The sequence below is a fragment of the Drosophila biarmipes genome, chromosome 3L, assembly GCF_025231255.1.
Source record: "Drosophila biarmipes strain raj3 chromosome 3L, RU_DBia_V1.1, whole genome shotgun sequence".
Taxonomy (NCBI): domain Eukaryota; kingdom Metazoa; phylum Arthropoda; class Insecta; order Diptera; family Drosophilidae; genus Drosophila; species Drosophila biarmipes.
In genome coordinates, this window is record NC_066613.1 from 735,418 (window position 1) to 760,036 (window position 24,619).

At 33.9% G+C, this 24,619-nt stretch overlaps 1 protein-coding gene across 16 annotated transcripts in view; it reads right to left on the minus strand.

Moving 5' to 3' along the window:
- The window catches only part of LOC108035863 (acetylcholine receptor subunit alpha-like), a 604,633-nt gene that overhangs the window by 569,686 nt on the left and 10,328 nt on the right, over window positions 1-24,619 (minus strand). For all 16 annotated transcript variants that reach the window (XR_007763683.1, XR_007763682.1, XM_050886180.1 and 13 more), the window contains exon 2: window positions 295-611. Coding sequence is in view for 14 of the 16 variants with exons in the window: in XM_050886180.1 (XP_050742137.1) it covers window positions 295-534 (240 nt within the window). In the remaining 2 variants the exon portion in view is untranslated. The remainder of the gene's footprint in view (window positions 1-294; window positions 612-24,619) is intronic.

A 24,619-nucleotide genomic window follows, 5' to 3' on the forward strand; every position in this document is an offset into this window, starting at 1 on the left:
AGTGGCGATATCACCTTTGTATAAATTTGGTGGGACGAACACACGCAATATACTGAGCCAGCAGCACGAATCTCGTAGCGAGAAGAACGTAAAAAAGTAGTTCGTTACAGTAGAAATTACAAATATTATTTATTGGGTCGGGATTTTTCCTTTTGCCACTGAAGTATTTATTGACGAATACAAGATCCCCTCTTAAAGTATTGAGAAAAAATTAATTATTCCCAAGGTCATATAATTAATATTAGTCATATACATTTTTTGGTAGATATGCTATGAATTTTAACTTAAACTTACCACATCAATAAGCTGCGACAATTTTAATTTTATGCATACTTTAAGAACATCTGTAGTATTTACAACTGGTCGAACTAATTTATTATAGTTGCTTAAGAGATCATCATATAACCGTTTTGCGTCCGGGTTGCCAGCTACTGCTCCGTGTACCATAAGAGCAGATAGTATCCAAGCTCTAAAAGTTTCGCTAGTAGACGGTCTTCTTAAAAATAATCTCAATATTTCGATTATCAACTTCATGACGATTTATTGTAAATGTCCTCAAATATAAATTCTTCTTAAAGGGTGGAAGTTAAATACTTTTTTATTTTGTTATCCTGAAAACAAATGAAAGCGAATTATTTAGCTAATAAGGACTATAATTTCTATAAGACAAAGATAAAATAAAAGGGAAACTAGCACGTTACTCAGCTTACTATTTCTACTTCTAAACTAATAAATCAAAAGTAATACAAGCCAGTAATAAGGAAAATCAGAGTGCGAAGGAACCGAACTGAAATAAAACGTTTCAAAAATAAATATATTATTTTACATTATTTTTGATTCTTAAGGAAATTGATTTGTTTGAGACATGTTTATTTTTTGTAAATAGAAGGTTTTCTAAATTAGAGCTTAACAACATAGCTCTCATTTCATTAAGTATATTCCCCAGACTGAGATGCTTAAAATATTCCTTGCAAGTTTTTGAAATAATTTAAGATGATTGGCACTCCTTAAATACCTTAAAATATAGTTTTTCCTGTCTTTTAAGCCTTATAAATCATTTTCCATTTTCAAATCATCTTCATTTTTGTTATGCCAAATTTTTCTTATTGGTTTTTACTTTTATACGCTTCAAACTCACTAGATTCAATCGGTGATGTAGTTTTTAAAACATAGGTTGCATGTTAAGTGTGAACAGTGGGATGTTTTTGTAATTTAATTTTTCCGAACATTGCTTAAAAAGTTTCAAAAAGTCTAAAAGTTTCCGTATGTTGAAGTCTAAATCATTTATTCGCTTCAGCTTGTTTTTTTTTTTTAATAATGATTGAGCATCAACTATACTTTGCTACAAAATAAAAACCGAGTTCTAGCGAGGTTTAATTTTGTGTTAAAGTGACCTATTTCAATTTTTGAACTTTGTTCGGTGTGCTCAGCAAGTTAAATCCAAATTTTAAAAAATTGTGTTTTTTCAAAAATATTACTCATAAATTTGGCATGAGCAGGACAATCTTTTAAGTTTACTAAAAGCAGATACACTGTTAAATTTATCATGAATTTTAAAAGTGCCGAGAATATTTTTAACAACTTTAAATACTATCTCTCGACTTTTTTTTAGCTGGGAATTCCTTGACACAAAGTATAGCTACATTTAAATTAAACCTATCGTAGATGTAATGATCACTTAAAGCTGAAAAACAGCTCTGAATTTAATTGTCACCTTTAATGCGGTTGTACAAAGTTTGAAAGTTTAAAAAAGTATGAATTGTTTAGCCATGCCTTAGAGCGAGATTATAAAAAATCTTTTGTGGTACATTTTTCTTGGAAAAATCTGTCAATCAAGTTTGCGCATAGGATCTCCTATTGCACATGTACGCCGATTATGGACGCCTGTTCCAGTTTTCCAGAGAAGGCAAACTTAAAAGATTCTCAAACTATGGTCCTGGCTTCATTTTTTATAAGTTTATATTTTGGGTACCCACGGCGAATGGCACCTTGATAATATTCTTCATCATCAAAATAAGTTCTAAAGGTAAATATTTCTTTGTCCTCAGTTTTTTTCCCGCTATATATATATATATATATATATATTACATATTCATTACATATATGTATATATTTAGATGAAATACAAACATGCAGGAACACGAAGATGTTGAACATTTCCAGCAGGAACACGTCTTGTTGGGCGTGTGTGTCTGGACTTGATTATTATTATATTATAATATTGTTTTTTCCCACAATTTTTTTCCCCCAAATTTTCCCACAACAACAAGGAAAAACGCAATATTCGAGTGCCTCGACTATTAAATACCCGTTACTCAGCTTAGAGGAGCAAAAGGAATATGGAGATATATATGCAGCACAGCGATATTGTAATGCGCCACATACCATCAATTTATAATAAAATAAATTATAATAATAATATGTGGGCGGCATACAGATTTTAGAGTTTAAACCGTCAATCAATAAACAACAATTTCCTAGCATGGAAACAAACAGCGTTCATACGGACAGACGGACATGCCTAAATCTCTCAATATGGGGTCGGAAAAGCTTTCTACTACTTGTTACATACTTTCAGATCCACGAGTAACGGGTATAAAAATATAGAAGGAATATCAGATTAAAACAATACTTGTGATAGTCATACTATTTAGGTGAAAAATGGAATAGTTTGAAGTATCCGCAAACCGACCTAAACTTTCAAAATCCCAGAAGTTAAAAAGCCATTTTTCGAATGTGCTAGCTACTCAATCTTAACTTAAAGCTGAAGGTTTGTGGCCGTCAGAGTGGCCGTGGCTTGATCACGTAATAAATTTGCGCTGCGTACGAAAAAAAAAAAAAATTCAAAGTTTGAAGTCTCAACCGAGATCATAGCGTTTGCCCGGACAGACGGTTAATGCTTGATCAGCTCGGCTAGTGATGTTGATCAAGAATATATGGTAGGGGAACTCTTCCTTTTATCTGTTTCACACTTTTCCCCGAATACCATATATCTATATATTTGTTCTTATATCTCGACTCGTATGCATTCAAATAAGCAATTTTTGTATTCCCTTTAAAGTCAATAGATCGGAACTTAACTTGCTTATACAGCTTTCGCAAACAATAAAGCTAAAGGAGTGAAACTTGGAATGCAGATTCCTGGGCTTCTTGCGCAGCGCAAGTTTGTTTCAGCAGCTTTGTTTCCACAATTCGCGAAAAACTAAATAGGCCGAAAAAAAATTAACTAACATTCAAAGATTCCTTTTCCTAAACGCCTGATGCCAAAGATATGTCAAAAAATTCATTGGAAAGACAAATTTATAATTTTATCACTTTACATTTGACTAATTGATTTTTCTAAAATGTCTTAAAAAATCTAAAAAAAATATAATAAAATAATTTTTTACTTTTTTAATTCAAACGAGGTCCGTTAATAAATGGCAGCTGACAAAATTTTAAAATCAACGCCGGTAAATTGAGAAATTAATGCCGACCACTTCAAAGAATCACTTGTGGAGAGCTTGTCCAAATTTAAGTTTACCGATAGAAACAGGCATTCCGATTAGAAACTCCTTGAGTGATTGGCCGCTCAATGACTACAACAGATCCGAAACATTGGCTTAATTCCTATGATATAGTTCAGACAAACCTCGTCACAAACTCTTTTGATCTTTCGGGTTTCGAACTAAAATTGCAAGGGGTTCAATTTCCTTTTGAATGAAATAAGAAAGCAATTAAATCAAATAAAAGTATCAGGATGAATATTATTAACCCTTTCCTTAACTTACTTCCCTAACTTACTTCCCTAACTAACTTCAAAATTGTAAAGTCTAAAGGTCATAATCCATAGATCGACCGACAGAGGCTTGTGCCCAAAGACGTCGATTCCAACATTGAAGAGAAACTGTGTGTCAATATTCAGTATTTCTTCTCCGATAAGCATTCGTTGTAGTCAGAGGTTTTTTCTTTTCGCTATGAATTCTTTTTCGTACTCCGAGTGCAATGCTGAGTTTACAGCAGGGCAGCTTCGCCGTTTTGAGGCGGTTCGTTGCTCATCGCTTTGTCGCCGTACTTTTCACACTGTATGTGTTGATCTCCCGTGTTTCTGAAGTCTTTTCGCAATTCTGCCACTGACCATAGCGTAAAAAAGTGGTGAAACTTTTTGCTCCAGCTTCTCCAATTGGTCGTCAAGCCAACCATGCAAACCTGGTACTCCCGTACCGGTTTCTAGTGTCGCCAGGAACTATGTAAAGAATCACAGGAACAAGAGGCAAATAGTTGGTAAAGCTCCTAGTTGTGAACAACTCAATGTTGTGCCGAGCAAAAAAAAAAAATTCAGAGAGAGCAAAACAAACGTCGTCTCTTTTTGGCCCGTAACAATGCTTATTTCTCTATCACAAGTAATACTCTAGAACCGAAAATGCAAGAAAGTACTAGTTTACTGACCGCCGAAAACCAGCGAGCTAGTTCTTGCCCTGCTTTTCACCGCTCAAACGCCATAGAGTGAACAATGCAAAACTCCAACCGAGCTTCTGCCACCTAGTGCACCAACAACAGCAACTTCTACGTCAACTACAACGGTCTCTGTCGCCAACAATGCAATAACGACTTTACTATCTTCTTCTGTAGAAGCCCTTGGTCCAACTCTCTTTCTCCTTTACACCGAGATATTCCCGAGAAATTCTACAATCGCAGACGATACCGCATCATAGGTCGGTCCAAATGCCCAATTCAGACAAAAGCACTAGTAGCTGATCATCTCGTGGTAGTGGAGAAGTGGTTATCGTACTGGCGTATAAAAATAAATGCGCAAAAGTGTAAACACAACGTTTACTCTGAATAACACGCCACTTCCGCGAGCTGACGATGTAACGCATCTTGGCGTTCACCTAGACAGAACACTTACATATCGAAACTAAGAAAATTCATCCAAAACTAAAATCCAATAGCCTCCATTGGCTCATAAACGCTCGCTTTCCCCTCTGCCTGGTCTTTGTAGCAGGGTTGCTACGTCGTAGTATGTATGTATGTGTATGTTATTGTATTCCTTCTAGATCATTCGTGTAAGTTCTAAGAATAAGTGGTTGTTGTTGTGCGATGCCGCTCAATGTTCTCTAACTCTCTCTCTCAATCTCATCGCTCTCACACTCTCTCAGTGAATCGTTAGTTGATGCGGATCGTGAGCTGAGAGCGAGGGCAGTTGAACGCCGACCGTGATTCTGAACAGACCAAATTAAGTTAAATAAAAGAAAAGACTAGAAGTTATATTTGTGTTGGTGTTTAACTTCAGGGGAATACGTTATACCTCTACAAAATCAGAAGTGGGCCGATCACGAGCCAATTAATTACAAACAAAAAGAAAATTAAAATGGAATTAAATAACGCTTCGATCGAACAATTAAAAATGTTGTCGAGTGTGTTGAAGCTATCAACAACCATAACGAAAAAGGAATTGATCTTAGGGTAAAATAAAGTTCGTGGAAAAGTTGATGAAATGGCGAAACAAAAAGAAGATGAAGACGGCGATAAAAGTAAGGGCAATGACAGCAGCGACGAAATTTTCGAAGACGGCGGCGGAATTTTCCAGAAAGAAGGCGGCGGCAGAAGTAATGGCAAAGACGGAGACAAAAGTAATAGCAAAGACGGTGGCATTCAGAGGTACGACGAAGAAGACGGCGAAAAAAGTAAAGGCGAGACGGCGGCATTAGGAATTACAGCGAAGAAGACGGCGAAACTAACGGCGTCGATGGTGAAGCGAGTAACGAAGTGGCTGGCAGCATTCTCAGAATTAGAGACAAACGGAGCAACGAAAAAGGCGGCGAACAAAACGAAGACGGTGGAAGGAACGACAATTACGCAGAAGACGACATGCACAACCAGGCTGGAGACCAGTCTAGAAAAGCAAAAAGGCAGCGAACGTAAAGCGGTGGTGGAAAATTTTAACGAGAGCATTGACGTCTCGTTGGGCATGGCAACACAGGTGTTGAGTGAGTTTTCTGGCGAGTCGTATGCCCGCAAATGGACTACTCAATTGCAAAATATCGCGACCATTTACGGAATAAAAGGAAAATTTGTAAAGATGCTAATGCTGAGCAAAATAAAGGGAAAAGCTTATGAGTGGCTGCCCGCAGATGCAGACCGCGAGTTGCTACCGTAGGATGACCTAATGGCAGAGCTGATCTCAACGTTTAGGGGAAAATCATCGAAGTTGGATTTACGACGCAAATTCGAAGGGCGCAAATGGAAACAAAGCTAAAGTTTCGGGAGCTATGCCGACGATAAGATAATGCTTGCTCAGGGCATTAATATTGATGCAGATGAAATGTTGAGCTGCATCATCGAAGGCATCGCCAATCAAGGGCTACGCAATCAGGCGCATATCCAATGTTTTGTGGATGTTAGCTTGCCAAAGCTATATGGAGTTGGCAGGCCGACGACATCAACGGATCCCAAGGACAGCAACTAGACTCGTTGTTTCAATTGCAATGCCAAAGGGCATTGGGCGTATGAGTGCAGGAAGTCAAAGCGGGAGAAAGGATCGTGCTATGCGTGCAGAGAGATGGGGCACTTTGTTGCGAAATGCTTGAAAAACGAAAACAAGAACGAGGGCGAAAACAAATGTGTAAGATATGTTGAAATTAATTTTGTAAACGATTCTAATACCAGGTTAGTTGCAGAATGCCTCATAGATACAGGAAGCCCAATTTCATTTATTAAAATATCTAAAGTGCCAGACATTTCGAAATTACCAGTTTTAAGTTCATATTATGGTTTAAACAAAAGTTACCTAAAAACTTATGGAATTATATTATGTTATCTAATGAAAAATTTAAAAAAAGCACATATTAATTTACTTATTGTGGCAAATGAATCTATGAGTCATGCTGTAATCTTGGGACGAGATTTTATGGATGATTGTAATCTAAATTTAAACCTTGACACTTTGAAAATGGTTACGGTTGAGAGTATTGAATATCCTTCTGAAGTTGGTGATAAAAAGCAGATAGTTAGCGATGATGTTAGTGATGAAAAGCAGATAGTTAGCGATGATGTTAGAGATGAAAAGCTAATAATTGGTGATGTTGTTAGTAATGTTAGGAATAAAAATACAATTTTTAGCGATGTTAATTATGGAACTAGGGACAGCAGGGAAACAAAAAAAGAAAATTTTAGTAAAATCAGAGATGAAGAAGAAGCTATGAATAAAAATTATATTGAGCCTGAAATAAGTCTAGTGGAAAAGGAATTATTTAATATAAATTTAACGGATGAAAGTGTAGAATATAAAGTTGGTGATAATGTGAATTATAATGTTAGGTGTCAGTTTGTTAGGATGGTAGAGAGTTGTTATGTAAATAAAGAAAGGCCAAAGGAACCGGAGGTTAGATGCGAAATGAAATTGAGATTAGAGGATTCAAAACCATTCAGTTGTTCGCCAAGACGTTTAGCTTACACAGAGAAAGAAAAATTACAGGTGATATTAGACGAATACTTAAGTGAAGGAATTATAAGGCCGAGTGAATCTGAGTATGTATCTCCAAAAGTATTAGTTAACAAGAAGTCAGGCGACTTACGACTATGTGTAGATTACCGAAAGCTTAACAACACTATGGTGAAAGATAATTATCCGTTACCTTTGATTGACGATTTATTAGATACATTAGTAAATAAAACAATATTTTCGAAATTAGATTTAAAGCATGGCTACTTTCATGTGTTTGTGGATAGTGAATCGATAAGATAAACCTCATTTATGACGCCTTTAGGACAATTGAGTTTATGCGGATGCCAATGGGGCTAAAGAATGCAACAGCGGTGTTTCAACGATTTATCAATAAGATTTTTGCAGACATGATAAGGGATAGTAAGGTAGTTTTATACATGGACGATATCATGATTGCGAGTAAAGAAATGCAAGAACGTTTAAGTGTTCTTAGAGAAGTTTTTGATCGATTAGCAAGGAACAAACTAGAATAAAGAATGGACAAGTGTGAGTTTCTACAAGCAAGTGTACAATACTTAGGATTTTTGGTAACTAGCAAAGGAATACAAAGGAATAGAAGCTGTTCGAGATTTTCCCGTTCCAGACTAAGTACACAATGTTAGAAGCTTCCTGGGCTTGTGTTCGTATTTTAGATGGTTCATTAAAGATTTTTCGATGATCGCTAAACCTCTATATGAATTGTTAAAAAAGGATAAAGAATTTGTATTTGAAGAAAAGGAATTGCAATGTTTTGATATGCTTAAGAAAAAGTTGGTGGAAGCTCCAGTGCTAGGATTATATTATTACAAGGACGAGGTAGAATTGCATACAGACGCCAGCGTACAAGGTTTTGGGGCAGTTTTGCTGCAAAGAAAAGAGGATAAAAAGCTTCATCCTATATTTTAATTTTCAGAAGCAATAACAAAAGACGAAGCAAAGTATCATAGTTTTGAACTGGAAACGTTAGCAATAATTTACGCTCTTAGAAGATTTGGAATTTATGTGCAGGGCAGACGATTTAGAATAGTCACAGACTGTAACTCACTGACGTTGACGTTAAATAGAATTGATGTGGGTGGTGGTGGGCATTAGAATTGTTAGAATATGACTTTGAATTAGTCCATAAATCGGGAAAACTTATGCAGCACGTTGACGCTTTAAGTAGAAATACAAACATAATGGTGGTTGAAACGAATAGCTTTGAAGATAATTTAATTATTTGTCAAGCGAAAGATGAAAAATTAAAAGATGATAGAAAAAAGTTAGAAAATGAGGAAGATAAAATGTTTGAGATGAGGAATGGAGTTATATATAGAAAGTCGAATAATGGAAAGCTGTTATTTTGTGTTCCAGAAGAAATGGAGGAAAAGATATTATACAAATATCACAATGAATTAGGTCATTTAGGAAGAAATAAAGTTATGGATGCAATTCTTAGGAGGTATTGGTTTTCGAGTATGAAAGAGAAAGTGGTTAGATATATTGAAAATTGAATTGAACAACACGAAGCAAAGTAGCATAGCACAAATGACAAGTAAAATGTTGTTTGGAATCGAGCAGAAAAGAAAAGTTATTGATGAATTGAGACAAAAGTTAGAAGAATTAGATAATGTTAGTGATGTTAGAGTTTTAGACAAAATTAGAAAAGATGGTTCAGAAGAGCAAAGAAAATTACAAAAAGACAACGAACAGAGATTTAATGAAAAAAGAACAAAGAGTTCGGAGTACAAAGTAGGAGACTGTATCATGGTAAAAAATTTTGATAGCTCTCCTACTGTCGCAAGAAAACTAATACCCAAACACAAGGTTCCTTATGTTATAGATAAAGTTTTGAGGAATGATAGATACTTAATAAAAGATGTTGAAGGTTTTCAATTATCGCGTTGCCCTTATCAAGGTGTCTGGAGTACTCAAAATATTAAGCATTGTATTGGAAAACGAAAATAAAGTTGTGAATATATCTAAGAATTTGTAAATACAAAACTAAATTATAAAAACTAAGATAAATATAAGCCAAAATCAATTGTAAATTAACACAAGATCAGGGGATCTTAAAATGTCAGGACGGCCGAATCGTAGCAGGATTGCTACGTCGTAGTATGTATGTATGTGTATGTTATTGTATTCCTTCTAGATCATTCGTGTAAGTTCTAAGAATAAGTTGTTGTTGTTGTGCGATGCCGCTCACTATTCTCTAACTCTCTCTCTCAATCTCATCGCTCTCACACTCTCTCAGTGAATCGGGGGTTGATGCGGATCGTGAGCTGAGAGCGAGGGCAGTTGAACGCCGACCGTGATCCTGAACAGACCAAATTAAATTAAATAAAAGAAAAGACTAGAAGTCATATGTGTATTGGTGTTTAACTTCAGGGGAATACGTTATACCCCTACAACTTCAAGGTCCTGCTCTACAAATCAACGCTGGACTTACGGATTCCAGTTGTGGCATTTTACCCGTAAAAAACGAAAAAATTAAAAGCGTCCTACCACTCCAAGCTAATTTGTCATCTCAACCAGCTCACCAGGGGCCTAGATACCGGACCCGATTGCAACGAAATGACCTTCCAGCTCAGCAACAGTTATTAGAGCCCTTAAATCTCGCGTCAGTCATCTTGACTGTCAGATAGCTTTTTAATTTAAGATTATATATACTTATAGTTAGTATCAATTTAAAGAAGATACAAGAAAGAACATGCTTATGTAAAAAATATGTTGCTCCATTAGATTTCGTCAATTTTAAATTAGGAATACTTGAGCAGCACTTTTAGATGTGTTCTGGCCCAATCCAATCAATGTCATTAGATTCATCCACAGGCCGATTGTTCATACAAACGTTCTGGATTTGCACAATCATCATATAACGGACTCAAAAAACCCGCAATAACCTTTTGGCGATTCATCAATTCGGAGAGAACGCTTCTTCAGTCCCATCTATATCTAGGGAAGTTATCTTCGCATTTAAATACAGAAACAGCAAATCTCTTTGTCTCTTATTTTAAAGCTAATTTTGAGCCAACAGCAGCTTGGAATTATTCTCAAACCTTAAATGCGATCACTCCTCTATTGAATTTAGGTAGTTTAACCGTGCTGTAAGAGAATATTCATATGCCTGTGAAAGACGTTGATGATTCTTTAATTCCGGATTGTGATGGGATTCCGGCCTACATACTGAAATTTTATTGTATAGAGGTGCTTTGTGTACAACTAAAAGTTCTTTTTGATAAATAACTTTCTAGTGAGCACTTTGCGATTGCATCCGTGACTCCATTTTTAAAACATTACCAATAACAGGTTTAAAGCTAAGATCAGTAATATTGCTATAATCTTCAAAGGCATTGTAGCCCATAAAATACCGTTTCTTGTAAAACATACATATGCCCTTTTCAACATAGTTTCGTAGCAGGTAGGTCAACCTCGACTAGTCGTGCCGTTTTCAGCTACAATTGCATTCATGCCTTTGATTTGCGATCTCAGGTTAATGCTTTTTACACTGATTTTGCGAAAGTGTCTGACAAAGTCTGCCACAGTTCCCTGGTTATACATTCGACATTAATAAATTGGATAAAATTTTACACCATCGTCTTTTTATAGTTAAAATTAATGTAATATTCCTTCCTCAGGGAAGTGCTGTGGGATCTCGGCTTTTATAATTTTCCTATATTATATGAGGTTCTGTCTATCTTTGAAGTATCTACCTTTTAGATTTTTAAGTCTATTAAAATAGCAACAGACTCAAAATCGGAACAATAGGACCTAGTTTCGTTGAGCTCTTGGTGTAGCCGAAATTCGCACCTTCTTAACATAAGCAATTGCTTCTATATTACTTACAGTAAATCCGTATACAATTTCTTCACATTATACAATATCAATGGTCAACCTCTACAACTGCGGCAGTAATCCTTAGATCCAGGTGTGATGTTTGACTCGAAATTGAGGTTCGCAGCACACTTCGATTACATAATTCTCAGGGCCTATGCCATGTTCGGATTTTTGAATCGGAATGCTTAACTATATACGAATCCCTTCACAAGACTTCCGCTATATTTTGCATTTATCCGATCATTTTAGACATCTTCGAAATTTGTATCCCTTTATAGGACCTTCATAAGACTTTATATGTGTCTAACTTCCAATTACTATTTTATACTTCGAATACTTCTCAAGTAAATCATTTCTTAAGCATAGGTTAGTCAATTATTTTGTAAATTTTAGTACGTAAGATAAGCGTTGAATTGTACGTGCCGAGAATTCATAGTAGTTTAATAAACATGACTTATACGAGAAACCAGAGAGTTATGAAACAACAGTGAATACAAGGAAGAGGGACTAAAGTACTATCCAGGAGAGCAGAGCATTTTTATGTTGTGCAATTCCATCAAGTTTTGCAAAGTACTGCGAAATTCTGAAACTACAAAACTGCAAAGTTTATAGCGCAGTCTGCCAATCTGAGTAAAAAATTTGTTCTTTGGCTAAGTAAATTCATAACGGAAAACGACGAGGCGTTTGCTGAGAGCGACAATAATGGCCATAGCGGCAACGCGAGTGAAGAAGAAGTTGAAAAGCAGTCATTAGAGCAGACAAGGGTTGCAGCAGCGGCAAATATCGGAGATGAGCAACAAAAGATTATAGGTAGCAGGCGATTCGCGAGTATAAAACCATACATGCAAGTTATATGACACAAGTTATATGACACATTATTTAGGGGCTCTTACCCAATTTATAAACAACTTTGAGCCGAGAGCCAATTTCCAAATAACTCTGACAGACCCGAGATAAGCCCGTGGTCAGCTATTTCTTTCAACCAGGCCTCCGAATCATTCCCACCCAGATCAATTTCACGCAGCCCAAATCAAACGGATGCTGTAAACATCCAGTCCGCTAACGTAAACAAAAGATCCCCAAAGCGGTCCCTAAAACTCCGCTAATGTAAACACCAATTTCCGGCCAAGATTGGACTTCAAATTTAATTGGCAAATTGCATCATCCTATTTTCCGACTCTCTTGAGCCATTCTCTTTATCAATTTTTGGGGATAAAATCTCTTAAGCCGAGGTTTGATTATTGATCATTGAACTAGAGATCGGGAGTCCGTTTTTGAGATCCGAATCGAGCAGTAGTACAAATCGAGTAAAAGTAAACGAGCAGTGAATTAACTAAGTTCGACCTATTAAAAAATTGTATTAGAGATTAAGTGATTAATAAATAAAAATAAATTTTTTTAATTAAATCACTAGTGAGAAACTTAATTGGCGCGCAACGTGGGGCCGAGTGATTAAAAAAATCTAAAAAAAACAAGCTTTAAAATAAAAACAAAAAAGTTTTAAAGTGAAAAAAGGAATTTAGCGCGGCCAATAAAACCCGATACAACCGACAAATAAATAAAAAGTTTGTGTTGATCAAATAACTAAGGTGGAAATTAATTAATGAAATAATCCCCTTAAAATCTCAAACTACAAAATAGTGATCGTAACATAAATTCACTGCTCGGACAATATAAAAATCAAAAAGCGACAAAAAATTTTCAAAAAAATAAAAAATAAACATTGTGAAAAACAATTTAAAAAAATCTTCAAAATCAACAACAAAGACATTCTAAGAAAACAGGCTGAAGGGCAATCCCTCGCCAAAAATTGGAAAGAAGGAAGACCTAATTAAAGAAGGAAGACCCCGAGACAATTTAAAAACAGAAAAAAAAGAAGGACGGCCCCAAGCAGGATCATCATTCAGGATAAAGACGACCCCAACAGCAAAAACAACAACGAGAAGAGAAAAAAATAAGGATGACGTGAGCGATACTATTTTTTTCATACAATTTTTTATTATTATTATTTTATAAAAAATTTGTAAGAAAGGAAATATAAATATACAAAGTGGAAGAGTTAATTTCAAATTTTGAAAGAGTTCTCAAAATGCCAGAACCTTCAACAAGCCAGACTGGAGCAAATAATAGACTCCACATGAATCCACAAGAAAATACAAGCCATCAGGCAATAACAAGCAATACAATGTTAAATGTAGGAGATTTAATTAAGCAAATTGTAAATCTTGAATTAAATCCATTAAAGGAGGAGATCGTTAACTTAAGATCGCAGCTTTCTAACAAAATTAAAACGGTTGAGGATTATCAGACAGAGATTGTAGATCCGAATATAAAATGCGACACATCTTATGAGATTATCAAATCTGTTAGGGAATATAAAGGTGAAGAGGATAAATTTGTAAGCTGGAGAGAATCGGCAGAAGTAGCCATGGGGCAATATGCCAGAGGGAGTGAACGATTTTATTCTGCCTTATCTATATTACGAAACAAAATAACAGGAATGGCAAACGACGCCTTAACCCATAACGGTACTGTATTAAATTTCGATGCCATAATGGCGAGACTTGACTTCGTCTTTAGCGACAAACGACCAATTCACATTATTGAACAGGAATTAAGTGTATTGAGTCAGGGAAAATTATCCATAATGGATTATTATGGTACAGTTAATAGAAAATGAACTCTGCTAATTAATAAAACTATTATGACCTACGGTAGAAACAAACCTATAACAGCGAAAATGAATGAGAAACATAGGAAGACAGCTCTTAGAGTTTTCATTACCGGCCTCAACGGCCAAATTTCAGATACTATTGTCTCAATGAATCCACCTGACCTACCAAATGCAATGGTCATAGTTCAGGAACTGGAAAGCAACAACATGAGGGCTCATTTCGCAAATAGCTTCTCTACTACTCAGCTAAAACATAGCGAGCCAAACTGTAGTGGAAATGGACAAACACATTTCAACCACAAGACTAGACAGCAAAACAATAGTTATAGTAACCAGCGAAACAATAATAATTTAAGGTTTAATCATGACAACTACCAGAACAAAAATACTTACGGTTATTATAATCAGAATAAAAATAATTCTTGGACCCAGGGTAGATTTAATAATAACCAACAAAAACAGTGGAACACCTATAGGCAACCACAAAATAACCCGGAACCAATGGAGGTAGACGAGTCTATCCAGGTTCAGAATAAGGCTAACAACGGCTATAATCAAGGCAATAATAAATATCAAAATAATAATTATAGTCAGAACAAGTGGGATCAAACAAAAATATTTGAGACCCAGAACACTCAGCAAGGCCAAGCCCAAAATAAAAGGGTACCAACTGGAACTGTTAACCAACCGGCTAACAAGACGATGAGATTAAATAACATTGAGGAGAACCATTTTTTAGACAAAAGTCAGGAGTAGGCTTACCCTACTTAATTAGAAAAGATCCTAAAATAAATAAAAAATTAAAAATATTAATTGACACTGGGGCAACCTCGTGTTATATAAAAACAGGAATTTATAAAAATAAAAACGAGCTTCCAATTTACAAAAGAGTATCTACAGTGAATGGATATTCAATAATTAAATATTATCATATGATAACTATTTTTGATACGCGATATACTTTTTATGAAATAGATGGGCTAGACTCAGATTTACTGGTCGGCTATAACCTATTAAAAAGAATAGGAGCGGTAATTGATACAGTTAAGGGAGTAATTAAATATAATGGAATAGAAGAAAAATTAAATTATGATAACGGAAACATATTAAACCAACATTCTTTAACAGAAGAAAACACCATTCTTCCATTAAAAGAATTTATATTAAAAAAATACTTTGATGAAAAAGCTCAAATCAGATCCGAATCTGAAATGGGTAATCAAAGCGAATCTAGTTTGGGATATACAAATCCTGAACACGCCGTCGTTGAAAAATCCGACAAAAACAAAAGTTTGGAATTCAAAAATTCCGAACACGCCGTCGTTGAAATATCCGACAAAAATAAAAGTTTGGGAATCAAAAACCCTGAACGCGCCGTCGTTGAAATATCCGACAAAAATAAAAGTTTGGGAATTAAAAATCCTTAACGCGCCGTCGTTGAACTATCCGACAATCAAAAAATAAACAACATAAAAATATCATCTGCAGATCAAAGAAAAGATCTGGAGAAAGAAATATTAAATATTATTAATGAAGAGCATTCAAAAATAAATATGCAGATCCCATTTAGGACAGATATCCGCGGTGAAATAAACACCGTAAATGATAGGGCCATTTACAGCAAACAATACCCTTATGCTCAATCAGCTTCAGATTTTGTGAATTCTGAAATAAATCGAATGTTAAATGAAGAAATTATAAGACCAAGTAGAAGTCCTTATAATTCACAAGTACTAGTAGTACCAAAAAAGGGTTTCAATGTAGACGGAACTCCAAAACTCAGACTCGTAATTGATTATAAAAAACTTAATGAAAATACAATACCAGATAGATATCCAATGCAGGACCCTTCTGTGATTTTGTCAAATCTTGGGAAGCCAAATACTTTTCACCAATTGACTTGGAATCTGGATTTCATCAGATTCTCATGAATGAACCAGACATTCAAAAAACTTCATTTTCAATAAACAACGGGAAATACGAATTCCTAAGAATGCCTTTCGGTTTGACCAACGCTCCAAGAATATTCCAACGAGCGATGGATGATATTTTAAGAGAACAAGTGGGTAAAACATGTCACGTTTATATGGATGACATAATTATATTTTCAAAAACAATTGAACAACATTACAAAGATTTAATTCTCATTATTAAAATTTTGCTGAACGCAAACATGAAAATTTCAATTGAAAAATCAAAGTTCTTTAAATTAGAAACCAATTTTCTCGGTTACGTTGTTTCCCACAATGTGATAAAAACCGATCCCGAAAAATTTCTACTATCGTAAAATATCCGATACCCAAAAATATTCGAGAGCTTAGAAGCTTCCTAGGCCTTACAGGATATTACAGAAAATTTGTGCAAAATTACGCAAAGATAGCTAAACCTTTAACAAAATATTTAGAAGGCCAAAACGGCAAAGTATCAAAAAAGGCATCACGTAAAACTTTAATACAGTTTGATGATTCAGCTGTAAGAGCTTTTAACGAGCTTAAAGAAAATTAAATTGCACAAGTAGAACTAGTACAACCAGACTATAATAAAAAATTTACTCTAACAACGGACGCTTCAGACTTAGCAATTGGTGCTGTTCTTTCTCAGGAAGGAAAACCAATTACATTTATTTCAAAAACTCTGACAAAAACCGAACAATTATACGCAACCAATAAAAAGGAACTATTAGCCATTGTATGGGCTTTTAAAAACCTCCAAAATTATTTATATGGGGTTAACAACATCGAGATTTATACTGATCATCAACCTCTTTCATTTTCCATTTCTCAAAAAAATCCAAATATTGAGATTAAAAGGTGGTATTCCTTTATTGAAAGCTATTCACCCAAAATTATTTACAAGCCAGGAACAACAAATGTTGTTGCGGACGCTTTATCTAGGATTCAAATAAATAATTTAACGGAAAGTAATGAATCGGTCTCAGATCAAAATACTCAGCATTCTGCAGAGAGTAGTTTTGAGAATGTAATACAAGAAACCCGAAAACCCTTAAGCCAGTTTAAGCAACAATTGCTAATAGCAACGGGGAGGTATACAATACATGAGTCGATTAATGTATTCGAAAATACTAGACATATAATAGAGTATGACACTCCAGAAAATTTAGTATCAATCTTAAGGGAATATATTCCACCCAATATAATAATAGGAGTTCACTGTACTCTAGAAGATTTTTACAGAATTCAAAAACCACTTAAGGACAATTTTATAAATAAATTTTTATACACAAGGACATTTGTCCAGGATGTCGAGAACGCTGAAGATAGATCTCTTATTATCACAGAAACTCATTGTAGAGCTCATAGAGGGCTTGTTGAAAATAATAAACAAATAACTACACTCTATTATTGGACAAATTTATACAAAAAGCTTAAGGAGTTTATAAATAATTGCACTATCTGCAATCAAAACAAATACAACAGGCACCCAGTACAGATTCCTATCGGTCAAGCACCAATTCCAGAAAGAGAAGGTGAGAATTTGCATCTTGACATATTCTACGCCCAAAATCTTATATTCATTACTTGCATAGATTCGTATTCAAAATACTTAGTGGTAAAAGAAATCCCTAATAAACTGAATATAGAAAATAAAGTTTCAGAAATCTTACAACAATTTCCATTAGCCAAATCTTTGATGATAGATAACGAACCAAGTTTTTCTTCATCCCAATTTAAATCTTTTGCACAAAGAAATGGGATATCTTTATTCTTTGCAGATCCTCGACATAGTACGTCTAGCGGACAAATAGAAAGGGCACACTCTACCTTAACAGAAATTGCTCGCTGCATTAAAGATGAGCTTAATTTAATCGATTATTCCGAAATTATAATTAGAGCAGCACAAAAATATAATTTAACAATTCATTCTATAACCAATCATCGACCTTTTGATATATTATTTAATAAAGTCAAACACGATGATATTCCTAAATTATTGCAGCAAGCCCAAGAGAAAATGTTACATTTTCAAAATAAAGATAGACAAAATAAGAATTATCACGTAGGAGAGGTAATTTACGAAAAGAAACATGGGGAAAGGAACAAGCTTAATCCTAGATAAAAAAGACAAGTAGTTAAGAAAAATCTCCCAAATCAAGTTATTATAAATAACAGAAACCGTACGATTCATAAAGATAATATTAAATAACTTGTTTCAAATTACAGATAATGATTTCAATAATGTACTTATTATTGCTGGTAGCAACAACCAAATCCGAAATTATGGATTACACGAACCATGATTTCCTTCTTTACAAGGATACCAAAGATGTTCTTATTTATGAATCACACGCAGATTTATTTCATATAACTAATATAAGTTTTTATAGAGAAATAATTAATCTTGAAACAGAATTTCTAAAGGGTCACGACAACAAGAATTTTCTTTGGGAATTATCCCACGATTTAGAAATTATCAAAATACTTATCTCTCAAGTTATACCCAGTAGATCAAAAAGAGGCATTAATGAAATAGGCACCATTTGGAAATGGATAGCGGGAACACCAGATCATGATGATTTCATAACAGTCCAAAATAAAATCGAAGATTTAATACAAAATAATAACGATCCATTCGTTATTAATTCTAAACTATTTAAAGAGATAAAATCTTTGTCTGAACAATTCAAAACAGCCTTTAAAAATCAAGAATTTCCACTTAGAAAATATCATCTGCGTTTGCTTACTTACGATCTTATGAATTTAATGGACACAATTACACTTGCCAAAATTGATGTATTTAATACTAAAATTCTAAACAATGATGATATACTAGAAATTTATAAGCACGAAGATAGACCTGTAGTTATAACAGACGTTTTAGATATATCTGAATTTAAAATCGCTTTGCATCAAGATCTTATTATAATTTACATAAAATACCCTATTATTACCGATCGTTGTGACGTTTACAATTCAAGATCCATTTCACATAATGATGGAAAATTATTAATTGATAATCACGTCGAAAAATGTAGAAGTAAGTACTATGTAATGTCTAATTTTAAAACAGAAATATTTAATAATTATTGCTCACTTAACCCAGAAGGCTCTTGTTTCACTAGATTACTAAATGGAGAAAAATCCTTTTGTATCAAAATCCGAGAAAAAAATAAAAATGTAGATGTAATCCAAGATGGAGCCATTTTTGTAAATGGAGAAAATACAGTTAATGACACTCATTTAAATGGGTCATATTTAATAACTTTTAATGGCACCACTAAAATTAATAATATTTCCTGCACCAATGTAGACAATAAGATATTGGAATACATCACAGCTCGAAAATATACAGATTTTTTAGTATCGGAATATATTATATCTAATGATTCGGAACTCACATTCGATAATATTAACATACTAAATACATTTATTCAAATTAAACAAACTCAAATACCAGTTACGTTAATATTAATCATATTCACATTTATATATTTAACTATTATGATTATTATAATTCAGAAAATTTTTAATACTCAAACCATGGCAAAATCATATAGAAATTGAACAAGAAAATAATATTTCCGATAATGAAATAAATAATATACCCGACAATGAAAATACCCTAGAAGAAAATATCAGTGTCGAATTAACCCAACAATTACATTCAATATACCCATCAGTTCCAATGAATCGGGACGATTCAATTTAGAATGGGGGGAGTTATATGACACATTATTTAGGGGCTCTTACCCAATTTATAAACAACTTTGAGCCGAGAGCCAATTTCCAAATAACTCTGACAGACCCGAGATAAACCCGTGGTCAGCTATTTCTTTCAACCAGGCCTCCGAATCATTCCCACCCAGATCAATTTCACGCAGCCCAAATCAAACGGATGCTGTAAACATCCAGTTCGCTAACGTAACAAAAGATCCCCAAAGCGAGCCCCGAGTCCGTTAACGTAAACAAAAGATCCCCAAAGCGGTCCCTAAAACTCCGCTAATGTAAACACCAATTTCCGGCCAAGATTGGACTTCAAATTTAATTGGCAAATTTCATCATCCTATTTTCCGACTCTCTTGATCCATTCTCTTTATCAATTTTTGGGGATAAAATCTCTTAAGCCGAGGTTTGATTATTGATCATTGAACTAGATATCGGGAGTCAGTTTTTGAGATCCGAATCGAGCAGTAGTACAAATCGAGTAAAAGTAAACGAGCAGTGAATTAACTAAGTTCGACCTATTAAAAAATCGTAGTAGTGATTAAGTGATTAATAAATAAAAATACATTTTTTTAATTAAATCACTAGTAAGAAACTTAATTTGCATACATTATATTTCATTGAAATACCGAAACTTAAGTTACACAAAATAATTTTTACAAAGTAAACATTATTTTATTCCATTTACATTGTTCTTTTTTAATAAGTAAAAATAAAATTGAGAATTTCATATTTGGTTGGTTTAAGGAATTTTTTTTCATATCATTAAGCTATAAATATATAAAAGTTTAACGACCAGCAAATTTTTAAATGCATTGATTATATGATCACAGCAGATAACTGTCGCTGTGTTGGTATGTTTCGCACAAAGCCCGACTTACTTGAATACGATTTTAATGACGTGCACCCTGCATACCCCTTTTTGCTTAAATAGCGAATATTAATTTATTCAATGGGTAAGAAGTAGTCCATAAGAATATTGGAATTTTAACTGCCTATTCAGCACAGCCGCCTTAAAGGACTCTGCATTGATTTAATTGGCTGCCAGCGTGGTGATATGTGAACAATTGCATTGTCAGCATTTTTCCCCGCTGCTGCCAAATGCCCATCAACCAGACTTAAACTTGAGCAAGACTTTCAGAATTAACATTTCAATAAAAAAAGAACTGCTGGTCTATACAAAAAATTGACAAAAAGAATAATTATATTATGGTGTGACAAAATATCAAAATTATGGTGGAGTGACCGAGCGAGGAATTATCACATGGCGATCGTGTCATGGTGTCACAAGGACTCAAAGAAACTACAAGTGGAATAGGAGAGACAGGCGAAAAAAAACCGGAAAAACTGCTATCGGGAACTGAAAACTAAATCTGAGTGAGTAGAGATGGAGTTAAGGAGAAACGAGGGGGCGTGATAAATAAAATTAAGAAAAGAATAGTTCACATAAAGCGGCTTTTATTTAAAAAAAAACAACCGCCACCCCCCTGGTCAGCAGCCCAAAAGTTACAAGAAGCCGATAGCTCCAGCTCACTCAGTAATTAAGACGATTAACCATGAAAAAATAATAACACCTCCACTTCCAAAGCAGTTACCAAAAAGAATCAAGAAGTTTCCCAAAGATTGCCCAGGACTACTGGAGAGCCCCCATTGCAGATCAAATTGCTAAAAACCTGTTCGATGACCGGCAGCGGTACCGCCTAAGCCCGTCGGCTCAGAAAATCTGCAGCTGAGATAACAAGTGTGAGGGGTAGGCCGCCCCTTATGCCAGCGAAGGAGCATCAGCGAGCCAACAGGCGACGACCAGCTAATGCAGCCAAGGACGGAAATATCGCGAATATTATATTAAAACAGAAAACAATTTTATATATAAAATAAAAATACATTATAAATACGTAAAAATAAAATAAATGAGAAAATTGAATTAACTATAAAAAATCTTTGAAATGAAATCTTTAAAATTAAGGAAATCAAAAAATAAACAATTGATAATACAAATGAAAATTTGAGGGTTACAAAACATTTTTATTAAATAAAACTAATAAACGATAACATTCAAGAGTGTATAGGAATTACTTTAGATCCAGATTTTGAGAACATGGTATTATCGATAGTCAGAAATAAATAAAAGCCTTTTTTAATTTCCGAATTTGAATATGAGAATATGGATAAATACAATTTAACTTTTTCACTTCTTATCCATTGCTATAGCACTCAGAAGGCAATAATAATGTCTACTGTGAGAAATTGAAAGATATTTTCGTAAAAATAAATACAAACCTAATGTAAGGAAAAATAAATGTATTAGAAATAAAATTAAAGAAAAATAAATATTTTGTATGGAATGGGAGCAACTAACACTCCATATCCGAAAATTATAGAAACTTTCGATAGGTATTAAAAATGTGTAAGTCTGAATAGGTTAATACAGAAAGAAACAATTAACAAACATTCAAAAATTCTTGTCGACTCTTTTAATGAAGTAAGAATTAGTGCATAAAAACAGAAGCATACTAAATAACAAAACTGGTCAAAAATTTAAATTTAAAATTTAATTACTATACAAAAATTAGATATCTCGGTACCGACAATATTATATATCCCTTTGAAAATAGATACTAGTGGAGATAAAAAGTTAACAGAACAGGTAGAAATGGATTCAACGGAAGACGAAGATTCCGAGTCAAGTGAAAGAATTGATATAAAAGAAAGATATATTCACGATCTATCAATTCATGCGGTAATAACATTACCGGAACTAGGAGAAGAAGAATTTGATTAAGATAAAAGTGCAATAGACACAAAAGACAACATAATGCTAGACGATGTAGCAGCAGAAAGGGCGTACATTGAAGATATTTCGAATGCAGTGCCAGAGTTCGATGGGAAGAAAATTCATCTCCAACGACAACACGGCCATAAAATTATCAATATGATAAAAGGGCCATATGAAGAAATAGCCATAGAGGTAATTGAATCAAAAAGAATTGGTTCAACCCCCTATAAGGTACAAAATGAACGCACAATTGCTGCAATTCTTGATAAAGCATAAAGCACAATTGAAGGCGAAACCTCAGAGGTAGTCAAAGAAAAAATTGCTAATATTTACCAAAGAGGAAAAACCGCAACTTAGTTCAGAAACGAACTTGGCAACTTGCGTAAATTGCTAGAAACTTCATATATCAATGAAGGACTAAATGCTGAACATGGTGACAAATTCTGCACAGAATCTATCCACTTTGATAAAAAATTGCGAAAGCTGAAAAACTCAAACAATTTTGGAAGCTAGCTAATTTTAAAATATGAATGAGAAAGAAAAAACTTCGACCAGGAAAAAATCGCGGCAGAGACCAATATTACCAACATAATATTTATCAAGGAAATTATACACAAGGCCAAAAGCAAAAAACAAAATAAAAGTTATGACAGAATTCAATACTACGAAACAGGAAACTTAAATGCAAAAGGGACACCTCTCAAAACAATTCCAACAATAAAGGAAGCCCGAATGAATATAATATAAATCTTAGACTCAACATTTACATTCAAATAAAACATTATCAAACAAAAACTCCCTTAACCCTTTTAATTGATACAGGCGCTGATTTAAGTCTTTTCAAAATATGTTCTAATAACTATGATAACATACACACGTTAAAACTAATAACAATGTCTGGAATAGAAGGAGGTACTTTTAAATCAAAGGTTTGGCATTCATAGAAATACAAACAGGAAAAAATAGACCCGAAAACTTCGATCAAGAGATCAACATTTCAATTATATATTGAATAGACAACAACTTAATAATTCCCGCTGGGTCCGAAGTTGTAAGACAAATTTATGTAAACACGTCTCACAAAGAAATGAATATCTGATGATATATGTATATATATATTAGCTAACTCTAATAATACTTTTGTCAGCATTTTAAACATAAGCGATATCAATAAAATTATAATAATTTCCAAAATTGACTATGAACCATTAGATAATCATCAAAAACCACAAAGTACAGATTGTAATATCGGACACAATGAAGTCCTATCCAAATTAACAAAAACTTTTCCCGATATGATTAAAAGTACTCTCACTAAACTATGCACCGAATTTACTGATATATTCGGATTAGAAACAGAAGCAGTATCCTCCAATAATTTTTATGAAGTAAAATTAAGAGTGAAGGACAACGTTAAAGTTTTTATTAAAAACTATAGAGGACCATGATGAAAAAATATGTAAACAAGTCAAAAATAATTAAAGATGAGATTAGTTATTGACTACCGACAAATAAATAAAAAATTATAAGCAGATTAATGTCCACTACCAAGAATCTACAATATACTTGACCAACATGGCAGAGCCAAACTCTTTTCCAGTTTTGATTTATTGTCTGGTTTTCACCAACTTACTTTAAAAAAAAAATCCAGAGACATAACATCATTTTCAAATAACACTGGCTCATATCGCTTTAAACGATTACCTTAAGGTGTAAAAATGACAATAGCCTTCTCGGGACTAGAACCATCACAAGTTTTCCTTTACATGGTCGATTTAATAGTAATCATCAGAAAATCATATGATTAAAAACTTAACTAACTTATATAACCTATGCGAAAACACAATCATAAGATGCACCCAGAAAATGTTCATCCTTTATACAGAAAGTCACATTCTTAGGCCATAGATGCAAAAAAAAGGAATTTTACCTGATGCTAAAAATATGAAGCAATAACTAAATACCATGTTGCTCCTGATGTAGATGAATCGAGAAGATTTGTCGCTTTCTGCAATTATAACAAATGTTTTATACCAAATTTCTCCCATTACTCAAGACTTTTAACTCACCTTTGCAAAAAAATGTAACATTTAATTGGACAATTGAATGTCAAAAAGCTTTTAAATACCTTAAAAATATATTAACTCAACCAACCCTATTACAGTACTCAGATTTCAATAAAGAATTTTGCATAGCAACAGATG